Here is a 12,055-nt window from a genome sequence, read left to right as displayed (position 1 = left end):
CTCAAGTTCAAAGCTAGGTAAAGCTCAAACCCAACTTTTAAAGTGAAAAACTGCATTCATGCAGAATCTCTAATGATTTTATTATATATTGAAATAGTTTTATGGAAGCAGCCATTTCACTAATGAGTTCTTAGCAAAAAGACGCCTTTTCCTGGAGTCTTAATCAATAGATCAATAGTAGCAGTTGGAACAGCGCAGTCAACAGGACTATTTCCTTACAGACTAATGACAATCCATACTGAAACATTAAAGAAAGAGTATTTCTTAATTCAATCTTTTAAGGTACATTCTTGGCATTTCTCTTCAGAGCACAGACAAAGAAGTTTCAAGATCCTTCCTGCTCCTCTGAAAAAAAGATGTGCAATCAGACAGAAAGGTCAAGTAAATCCAAATGTAAGCTTGCTGAGATTTCCTTCAGAAAAATCCCCTGCAGGAGTGAAAATGTTTCCAGACTTAGTGCAAATCAAACAGATATTTCATCATGTTTTTTCAAACAACATTAGAAGCACTCCTTCCATCTTGAACGGTTTTCAGGCCTCAACATCACTTATGTATGTTCAGAAAATGTTAAAACACAAAAGAAAGGACAAAGAAAATGGAAAACCTGCAGAACAGTCCAGACTTGGATGGATGGGTCAGAACAAGAGCCTACTCATTTTAGGAGAGACTGTTTCCATTGAGAAGAAAGTGCAGAGGGAAAAAATGGGCACAAATGCAAAATCACCAGCCTTGACTTCTCTGCTCTACACACACCAAGAAGCAGACCACTTAAACTTTAAAAAAATTAAAAAATCAGAATCATAAGGCAAATCCCAAACACAGCTGCACACCATGATGCTCTCTCCTAAAGTCTGCTCTGCAGACTACTTTTAAGGGGCCTGCAAGAAAAACAAGACATGTGCAAACCAAAAAGGCTGAAAAGGTGGTGCAGTCTGATAGCAACTGGATCAGATCAGCACCAGTTACTTAAAATACCAAACCCAAAAGCTCAAACAAAAGGAGTAACTCCCAATAAAAGTGCCAACAATTCTGCAGCTAAAAACAAAAAAAGACAAAGTCTGCAGAATTCTTAAGTATTCCAGGTCAGAAGTCTGCCTGTTTATAGACTTAAAAATCAAACTTCACATCTAATGTGCTCCCTCCTTTCTGTGACCTTCATGCATTGACTCTTAACATCCTTTTCAGACTTGGCTCTAAATCCCCAGCACTGGAAATTCCTCCTCATCTAGAATTCATCTAGAATTTGGATTCTGTGACTCCTTCTATTCTGCTTCTTTAAACAATGCAAAGTATCAAGACTTCCATCTTTCTAGTCAGCGTAACCCATCTTTTTATACTATGTGTAAAAACTTGTTCCCATAAACCCTTCATAGGTAGTTAGTCCAAGTTACCAAGAACTGTATGAAAGCCATGAGGCTGCACGCCATGTGGTTTGTACCAAGTCATCCACGAAAGATAATTTTTCTAAAGACTTTTTGCACTTACTAAATACAGCTTACAAAGTAAAACAATGTGACTATGACAGATACCAGTGGCAAACTACTTCTCTTCACTCTCTACACATCCAAATCATACAGACAAATTAAAAGAGAAGTAGTTGATAAGATGCCAACAAATAGATATTTCTTTGTGAAAACATATTTGTCAATGCAAAAACCTAAGCTTTCATGCCTGAATGCAACTCCCAAACAGAGTTAAGAGGATACGCTGAAAACAATGCCTGGTGAATGGAAGGGCCTTGTTAGTGCACTGTTCTCCCTTCGAAGTCCCACTACAGGTTGTTGGTTCTGCATCTCTCTGCCTTGCTTGGCTTGTGCTGAAAAAAAAGCATAAGTATGTTTAGAGACAAAAACCCAGTCTCAGGTGGTTACTTAGCACAACTATTGCACTGAATGTGGCACAGAAGGATGAAAAATTATAACACACACATGTGTGTCATGATCCAGATGGGTGCACACTACTACCAGACTCTACACAGGGATACAGTATAGATGTCAATGACAGGTGAAGATGTGACTGCAGTAACAGGTTTATTGTTTATTTCACGGGGCCTTAATTGTAACGAGAGGTGCTGTGTGCTGTAAATATTACAACACCCTGCAACAGAGCCAAGGACAGCAGTAAGTGAGTGTCAACACAGGTGACCCTTAAAATGAGGTCAATCTTTAGAATACAACGTACTGGGTATGTCTACATGGGCAGTCAAGTGCACTTCCAAGCCTGTTCATAAGTCAAAACATGCCGAGCATCCCCAGAGCTTACATGCAAGCATGTGCTCAGACAAACTTAGACTGAGCTCTGGAGTGGCAGAGCCTGAGCGTGCTCAACATGGGTAAAAGCTTTCCTTCATCAACGTGCCACAGCCCAAACCACCAGCAGGTGCTCGGAGCTGAGCGCTTCCTCAGCACAGCCTCAATGCTTTGAGCCTGAGCTGCAAGCAGGCAACCAGACAGCAGTGTGGATGAGTACTGCAAGCATTACACAGCTCGCTCGGTGTTAGCCTGCTCTCAAGGCATTTGTCACCTTCATGTAGATAAAGCTGGCGATTCCAGGGCTGAATTTCACCTCTGTACACGTTGTTTTCTAGGTTGACAAAAGGCTGTCTGTAGCCTGACTGCTTTCCTTCAGCCATTGCTGTCATCGACTGCACTTTGACTGAGCAAAGTTTTAGTTAGCAATATTAACTGCTGTGAAAAATTTTGCAACTGAAAAGACTAGTGGTTTACTTAAATTAACCAGAGCAGTGATGACAGGCATACCTGGCTTTGCCAGTCTACCCAAAACAATGTAATCTTTTTTGCATAAAAGGCAAAAATAATGGGAAAAAAACCAGCAAGAGCTTGCCAGTTCTGGCAAGGTTTTGCTGTAGGTTAAGTTTGTAGACATTTGCACAACTTCATAAACTAGTAACGTACCTGTGCATTACACCTCTGAGCAGCTCTTCAGCAACACTCCACCTCCCCAACAATAAACCCTCCAACTGTCATGAACCACAGCCCACTGTCCAGGAGCAAAAGCATCCCATAACCTGAATATACTCTCAGTACCCTGGTCCAGCCTGCCTCTCATGCTAGCCCCTCCTGCCCCGCCCCCAGACACACATTCTGTAAAGCAAAACCACAACAGCAAAAGGATGCTGCTGGTACCCCAGACATAACGCCAGGGTTCAGACTTACTCTGCTTCTGCACAAATATGAATCAACCAACTCTCAGCATGACAAGAGCTGTAGGGATGTTGACATTATCTAGAAAGAATTCCCACAGAAGGTAACCTTCAGAGTTGTTAGAAGATATTTATTTTGTTGCCAAGTTTCATTTAATGTTAGATTGAGTTAAATCTAACAAAAAGCATGAGCTTAAGTTTGATTTGCTGGGAAGAGAATTAAGGGAGGTACAGACCTTTCATAAAAAGCTGTCTGAAAAACAAAATCTGAATTGAAGCAGTGAACTGCAGAGCAGACTGTACACCTTCTAAAGAACTGGGCTTAGTAAAGTACCAGATATCTGAAGGTGGCCAAAATACATAGACTAATTAAAGTAAGAATAAGTTTTACCAGCTCACTAACTTCTTTTGTGACATTTAAGAAATCATGCCTAGATACTGCTGAACAAACAATCCACATTTTAAAAGACAAAGCTGGAGAATGCCTGTCTTCATGGAAAACACTGTATGCCATGTTTATTCTGCTGACAGGCATTTAAGTGTCATGGGTTTTCTGCCTTGTGCATGCCTACCAGTCTCAGAGTTCAGCATTTCAGCTGCTGGATACTTGCCCATCTCCACCCTGCCCAGACCCCAGGTTGCTGCAGTCACAGGGGAAGGTCTAACCTGGTACGAGCACACGTAGCTCTTCGGAGTTCTTGTATCAGTTGCCCAGCACGCTCCGGCTCTCTGCTGGCCGCCTGCAGCAAGGCTTTCCGGAGTGTATGCCGGCATTTCTTCTGACGAGATTCTGCCCGCTCCAGGCGGCAGAGGTGCTTGTATTTCTGCTGAAAGTAAGTGCAAAGTCTAGTCACCCTGGAACTCCTGTCATCTGCATTGTCATCATCGGACCTGGAGGGAAAATAAAAACAAGTGGGCTTTAAGTATTTTTTTTTCCAAGGAAGCTAATTTGTCATTTTAATAGAATTGTTAAGTCAGCATCCATCTTCTACCCCCACAAACATCCAAAGGCTGAAATCAGGCAGGGGTGCTTGAAAAATGGTAAGAGCAGGATCCCTTTTGAATTCTAAAGGTACTTACCCTTCTTAGTATGTCATTATTAGAGATTACATCAATTTACCATCAAGTCTGACACATTTAAATGTCTGGAGCCTGCTGTTAAAAAAAAAATCTATACTGTTAACCTTTATTTACTGTAAATGTCTCAGCAAATGAGATAAACTCTTAAATCAAAGCGCAATGAATAGAGAGGACAAGGGTGGGGAACTATGTAGTGGAAATTTATTGAACAAAGGTCATGCTGGAGAAGATGGTCATATTCTAACAAGTACCAAAACTGCTGACCTTTTCCAATTCCTCTTACTCTGCCAGGTGGTGTTTTCCTTCCTAAACGAAAATACACACTCATACAGCTAGCAGTTGATACTACTTTCCCCTTGCTGCAAATTTAGTTGAGTTACAGTACAACCATGGAGAAGAAATTCACATTTAATTCCAAAAGTACTGAGGGAAAAATCAGACCAGGCCTAAACAATGACCAGATGACAGACTGACCCAATTCCCTGTTTGCTTAAGAAAGCCTTTTCCCGTTTATCTTGGTGTTGTGGTTTAACCAGGCAGGCAGCTAAACACCATGCAGCCATCCGCTCACTCCCCCACTCCCCAGTGGGATGGGGGAGAGAACTGGGAAAAAAAAAAAAAGAAAAAACCTAAAATCTGTGGGTAGAGATAGACAGTTTAATAAGACAGAAAAGGAAGGGAAATAATCATAATAAAACATACAAAATAAATTATGCACAATGCAGTTGCTCACCACCTGCCAACTGATGCCCAGCCAGCTTCCAAGCAGCAGTTCCCCCCACAGCCAACTCCCCCCACCTTATATACTGAGCATGACATCATATGGTATGGAATACCCTTTTGGCCAGTTTGGGTCAGCTGTCCTGGCTGCACCCCCTCCCAGCTTCTCAGTGCCAGGGCATGAGAAGCTGAAAAGTCCTTGACTAGCGTAAACTATACTTAGCAACAACTAAAACATCAGGGTGTTATCAACATTATTCTCAAACTAAATACAAAACACAGCACTACGCCAGTGACTAGAGGAAAAGACAATTAACTCTATCCCAGTCGAAACCAGGACACTTGGCTTTCTGAATGTCCAGTCACATATCAACAAGACCATCAAACCATGTCAACACATTCAGTTACATGAAGTAAGAATCATGAAATGTAATAAAATCATCACTGGAACTTGTTAAAACAACAAGGTCAATGAAGCTACCCGGAAATCCTCCACAACAACCACTAGTTGGCAGAATGTAGTTTTTTGTTCACGGAGCAACAAAGAGCATGCAGAGAATCTAAGCAAAGCAGACTTTGTTCAGTTTTTCCTTTAAGTTTTTCCTTATAGAACAGAGAAAATTTTTGCTAACTTTCCTATCTGTAAGACAAAAGAAGGGCAGGGAGAAGAAAACAAGTCCAAACAAATGAAGCAAATCAAAAGCTCCCAAGCTTCAGACTGCAGAGCTTGGCCAGAGAGATTGAATGAACGGACATCCAAACCTGCGCACAGCAAAGCAGACCACAGCTAGCTGGTGATAGAAGAGATGCGAAATACCTGCCATGATATTTACTAAATAAAGTAAGATCCAGAAATGCAGGCAGAACAGCTGTCCCTGAAAGGCAGTATGATGAAGACCTACTTTTCTTTCTGGAAAATCTTATTCCATTCACGCAGAGGCTAAATTGAAGAGATTGCATTCATCTCCACTAAGGCTGCCTACTGGGAAAAACAACCTATTTAGAAAAATTTAATTGTGTGCTATTTAATATAGATTTTGCTTTTTCCAATGTATTAATAGAAAAAAGGAATACATAGATGCGATCAGTTAGGTATAGGTAGATCTAAGGTCTTAGGTATTTCATTTCTGCTCTGAGACAAGATTTTTAAACAAAGTTGCAGACATGCTGATATAATTTTAAATATGGTTATAAATTAACTTTAAGACGTTACAGTAATATTCCTTAGGGTAAAGGAATGTTTCTTTTGGGTGGAAATGCAAATGTCTCTATATTGAGACTTTTTACTTCCTTCCCATTGAAATAGACAGGAAAAAGTCATCCTGTGTTAAAATATTTTGAACTGCGGTTTATGAGATCATTTTTTAAAAGTATATGAAGATGAAGACGTATTCATACAAGAAGTATAAAGAAATCATGCCTGCAGTGGACAAGGGCTTATTTTGAGGCAAACAGTTTCTAAAAGTCTATTCAGAATTTTCTTTCCAGGCCAGTAAGATCAACCAAAACATATTTATATGTTCAAAGAAACCTAAACAATCACTATAACATGGCTGGGTTTTTTTTGCTAGGCAAGTACTGAAACTGAAAGGTGCTTCTATTGTTTTCATAAACAAGTTTACCAACTTCTATTTACTTTATTCTCTTAAGCTTGCATAGATAACTTCTGAAGTTCAACTTAACGTGTGGCATTTCATTTTTTAAAAGATTTCTGAAAGTGCATGCAAACCATTTGATAATCCAAAATGCTTCTTCACAGCCCTTCTCTTTGATATTGTCGTGCGTGAACATCAGGGGAATTATTGCTGAGTGTTCACGAAGAAAACAAAGGCAGCACAAAGCAGCAAAACGGAAGAGCAAAAGGGTAGCATGAGCAGTCAGGCACCATCAGGGAACCAGGAGAACATGCTCTCTACTCTGAGACGCACCAGCGACTGTACTTCAAAACCCTCTGTAAGGAGAGATTTGAAGAACCTTCCCTTCTTCCTTTTAGTTCTTCTAGCTATTGGGAGTTATGAAATCCAACTTTGACAATACAGGGTAGATATTTGCTCCTTTGAGTGTGCTGGTATGAGGAGGGACTCCAAACCCCACACTCCCTTTTCAAACTCACTACTTGAAACACTCACCTTATCTGTATTTCAGTGTAGGAAGAGAAAAACACCTTTGTTTCCAGTACTTTCGAAGCTACAACACCGAGTAATGGAACCAGCTGGGGGGAAGCTTCACTAATCTGCAGCAGGGAACAGCCCCTGCTTTCCCTCCGCACCGCTGGTCCTGCGAGGAATTCCTCCCACCCCAGCAACCGCCTTCCCTGCCAGCCACCCTGCACTGCGCCTGGTGCCAGCTCCTGGGCTGCTATTTGAACTCAAACATTTGTGCCTGCCTCCAAGCGCTGCATCCCAGAATCCTGCGACCACAGGAACCCGATTTTTCAAAATTAAAGGACAGAATAATAAAAGCAAACATTTGGCCTGTGTTTCCACAGATGACTGCAACAATAAGAATTTTACAGATTAAAAGGCCAGAAGGCAAGTGAACTAAAAAATGTATTACTGTCAAGACATTAATTTTAAACTAATCCATTGAATTTTTGAGAGTTTAGGAGCAGCTAGAGTATCACACAAGAAGTTCAACAGAAAGTTAGGGGATTCCCCCTAAAATTACACAACCAGAAATATGGAGAACAAGCTGTCTGGTAATGCAGAAATGAACTGTTTGCTTTCTTTTACTAATCTGTTCTGAGAAGCATCCCTCCCACTGTCTTCCATGGAGTCACAAATGGAAAAGGACAGAATCCAGCTAGCTGGTGGAGAGTTATCCCTTCTACACAGGAACCACAAGCTCAGACACAAATGAACACAGAAAAAATAGCTTTAATTTTACTATGAAAAACAGTAAGTAAATTCCTATAGGTTTAGGTGTGGGATTTCAGAATCAAAAGGTTTTGGGAAACAATCTCCACTGGCTTTCTGGAAAAATTAGCCTCCAAAATTCAGAGTCATAACAAGTCACCATCTAACTAAGTTAGGAGCCACCAGTCTCCACTGCCAGATTCACAAGACAAGAGTCATTTTGACAAATGAAATCAACCAAGAAATAGTTTGAACTAATTCATCTTCAGCAGCAGACAGACCACATTGCAAAAGTGTCAGCGTGAAACATTTCACGTAATAAAAACCTCTACAGAAGCTTACAGAATAGGAATTAAAGTTTTAGAAGGCTGACATCAAGTAAATGGATCACTGTTTACCCATAAAGAAAATGAGGGAAGTTGCTGAAGAACTAACACTGGGCAGGCTGATAGAAATACAAAAGCAGTCAGTACTGTACAAAAACTTATCCATCATGATTTAGTTAAGACAGTGCTTAATTGAAGGGTGTAAAATGCTACAATGGAACAGAAAATGTCAAGACAAGGTATTATTTTCTCTATGTATATGAAAAGGGTAGGAAGAATCCAAAGGAAGTTAAGACAAATAGAAGACAAAACACACAGAGATGACCTTTATAAGTTGACAAAAAACCAGGGGTCTATGGAAGAACCAGATCAAATGTCAAAGACAGAAGAGTGTAATTATTTAATAAATATATCTGCTTTAAATATTATGTATGATTTAAAAGTCTCTTCATGTTTTCCCAAAACAGTTTATTTAAAAGTTGCCTTTTAAGTTAAAACTAATGTTTGTGAAAGCTCACTCTCTCTCTGACTGCTGATGCCCTAAAAACCAATTCATGGTCATTCATAAGAGAAAAAAACCTTTCTTTTAAAAAAGGAAAGTCTACACACTGCTATAAAACTTTGATTCACTAAAGGCTCTCAGTATTTAGTATCCTGGTATCTGTCCTGATGACAGAGATACAGCTTTGTTGTTCACCTTGTAAACAACCTTTAGAGATGGTAAGAAGTTCTGGTAAGGTTCAGAATTTCCATGTAACAACAAAATGTTTCAGTAACATCATTACCCTAACTGTGATATTTAAACATTAAATAAATGGGAGAGAGTTTAGTATCAAAAAGTCCAGTTGCATAGTGAAAGAGAATCACATCATAGAAACTCCAGTCAAACTTTATTGAGACCTCAATTTCCTTTTGTTATCAACATGCTTCAGTTTTGTTACAGTACTATGCTTGGGATACTTTGCTTTAACTTTGCACCTTAAAATTTACATTATTATACACATATTTTCATATCCTGCTGTAAATTCAGATTCATGACTTAGCAGTATATGGAGAACACCATAAGCCTTTCTGCACCAGCGGCTAATACCTGCTCTGCTTATCCCTTCAATCACGTCACTTCCTCTCAATGCTCCCAACGATTTGACAGAGGTTTATTCAACACTTAATTATGGAAAGAACTGCCATGCCCTTTAAAAAAACACATTAAAACAACAACCTGCACAATTATCAAAGGGGTTAATGATTAAATTGTAGCAAGTTTACTAACAGAGTTATTTACAAATAGTGGGAAAGACAAGAAACCAATAGCAACTCCCTTCATTTGGTTCTAATTCAGGAAATACCTCTACTTGGCAAGGCACACAAGTTCATGAGTTGATCCCACTAAACTCAATTAAATTTAGGCAAATAAGCTTAAATTCTTTCCTGATGCATCTTTCTGATAGCAGACTGCACAAAGGTCTCAAAGTTAGGTGGGATAGAAGGCGACAAGCTGTTTCATAGCTCTTACAAACAAATGAGTTGAAACAATCCTTTGTTTCAGCAAAGCACTCAAACAAGTGCTTAGGTTCCATTGACTCCACTTGAAGTGAAGCTCACATTTACATGAATTATTCCATCAAGGCCAGGATGAATACTAAAGAATCATACTCACTCATGTCTCTCATAGCCGAGGGTTTCTCGGATAGACCACGCAACCTGGTAAGGGGAGGTTTGCTCTGAATCCTCCAACTCTTCTCCACTGTCTTCAGACCAATCCAGCCCTAAGGGAATTGAAAACATGAAAGCTGGATGAAAAGTGTATCCACCTCATGTAAGTCTCTGAGCAACCTACGGCACAAAAGATGAATGTGTAGTATAGTCACAAACATAATTATGTTTTATTAAATTATATAATATTCTCAATTACACAGGAAAAGTAACAGCTCCATTACAGTGAGCAAACAGCACACACTGATTTTTGTCAAATTTGAGCTTTCCTTTTAAAATCCTTATTGGCTTCTTTATCCATAAGCAGTGGGAGAAAAATCACCAGCTTTCTTACCCACAGAAAAATACTTTCATACCAAGTACATGGAATCTTCAGAGACAAGGTAAGAGAGAAGTCCCTGCCATGAAGAACTGACTGCCTGGCAATTTTTAACACTGTATGATCTAAATAGGCCACTTTCATTTCTGTTTATATTCTGACCCCTGCTCTGTGCCAAAACACAGGGAGAATAAGAAAACCGTAAGACAGAGCAGCATGGACATAGATAGATACACAGCTACAAAGGATGCTCCTCTGCTCAGCCTCTGTAATTTCCTGACAAATGCATACATTAGCATGAAAAGAGAGCTAAAGAGAGAGATGCAAATATTCCTGCACTTTTACTAAGTGGCACGCTTTCACTTAATGATGATGCAGTAGGATCAACTTATTTTATGCACCACCAGCCTCAGTCAAGCTAAACACAATCGTTGAACAGGACAGCCAGAAACAGAGTCCAGCAAGTTCTCAGCTGGAACATTTTATCTGGAGCTTCATCTTTTCCAGTTTTTCCTTCTCTCTCCCACATCCAGTGGAATTCTTGCCAATTCCTTGCAGCAGGTGGGATAAAATCCCGTAGCTGCATTTACAAGCCAGCATTATTACTTTTTCACTTTCTTGTGTGTGCTCCTTGAAAATGGAGCAGCAGTTGGGATAGAGTTAAGGAGCACTTTATTTTTGCTAAAAATAAACTAAATGACTGTATCTGAGATTATTCCGAAGTCAGATGCTTCGAATTTGGGAAATGCATCCAGTGCTTGGTCACCTGCTTTCAGGGTTAGGGACACATACACATACTTGGAATACAATCATCAGAAGTACCTTCATCATTTAGAAGCAACACTTGAAGATAAACCAGAAATATCAGAAACCCTATTTTTCAGGAACTTCAGCATCCTGAAAATTCTATTCTTCATTCCTATTTTTAAGATATGCATTTGAACTAAATTAAGATATTTTAAGACATTTGATAAAATGCCAGAATTATACTTTCAACTTTAATGGGTTTTTACTCTCACCCCTTTCATAAAGGAATGAAAAAACAACTTAGTCATTGGATAAAGATGTCCACAATTGATACCACGTAACAAATTATTTACCTAAAATTTAAAAATAAAATCAGAGGTTGCATTGCTTCGCTTCTGATGGGCACTACAGAAATGAAGGAATAAAATCTAATCCAGATTCAGCTGTACTCACACTGAAGACTGCAATTACATTAATATCCAATTACCTGGCTCTGATGTAGGTACACATAAAACTGGCTGCGTGTTTTTAAAGATTCTGCGCAGTCACCTCTAGTGCTACTCTAACATAAAAAAGAAATCCTGAAATTCTCTGAACTAGAGTAACTAGTCTTTAATATTAAGACATATTATGAATAAATAACAAATATATTTTCTACTCTCACTACAGTTGTGCATCTGCATAACTCTACATTTATAGGTCTAGTCATTTTTTTTACTATGCCTCTTTTTTAGGAAATGTATTCTCTTCACCACTTGAGAATATAAAACATTAAACACAGAAAGTGATCTTTCTACAGTCTTTCAAAACACAGGTCACTTTCTAAGCTATTGGGGTCTGTGACACTCAGAAATGCCTCTGGATTTGCCATTCCTCAAAAGACGCATATTATATGTAGAACCATCAAAGCAGTTTTCTGAAGACCAACGTCATTTGGAGACATGCTATGGGATGCTAATTATCTTCTGAACAAATAGTCAAGCTATCCCATGAGTGCCAAAGGGCAGATCTTAACAGGAAATTAAAAAAAGGTTAATTGAAATAGCAAAAATTACAGATATTTGCAATTAAACAAGATGTTATATGAAGAACGTCCAGATTTATTTTTTTGTAAAACATCATAAATGGAATT

General features: G+C 39.1%; 1 protein-coding gene across 3 annotated transcripts in view; it reads right to left on the bottom strand.

The window, feature by feature from the left end:
* Positions 1 to 12,055, bottom strand: part of INO80D (INO80 complex subunit D) — a 46,736-nt gene that overhangs the window by 16,690 nt on the left and 17,991 nt on the right. For all 3 annotated transcript variants that reach the window (XM_009637485.2, XM_035893020.1, XM_035893021.1), the window contains 3 exons: positions 9,802 to 9,910; positions 3,830 to 4,054; positions 1,707 to 1,816 (listed from right to left, as the gene is read on the bottom strand). In XM_009637485.2, coding sequence (XP_009635780.1) covers positions 1,707 to 1,816; positions 3,830 to 4,054; positions 9,802 to 9,910 — 444 coding nt within the window. The remainder of the gene's footprint in view (positions 1 to 1,706; positions 1,817 to 3,829; positions 4,055 to 9,801; positions 9,911 to 12,055) is intronic.

This window comes from Egretta garzetta, unplaced genomic scaffold (genome assembly GCF_000687185.1).
Source record: "Egretta garzetta isolate BGI_Z169 unplaced genomic scaffold, ASM68718v1 scaffold474, whole genome shotgun sequence".
In the NCBI taxonomy this organism is placed as follows: Eukaryota; Metazoa; Chordata; class Aves; order Pelecaniformes; family Ardeidae; genus Egretta; species Egretta garzetta.
Note: the sequence above shows the minus strand (reverse complement) of the source record. Positions and strands in the feature narration are given on the sequence as shown.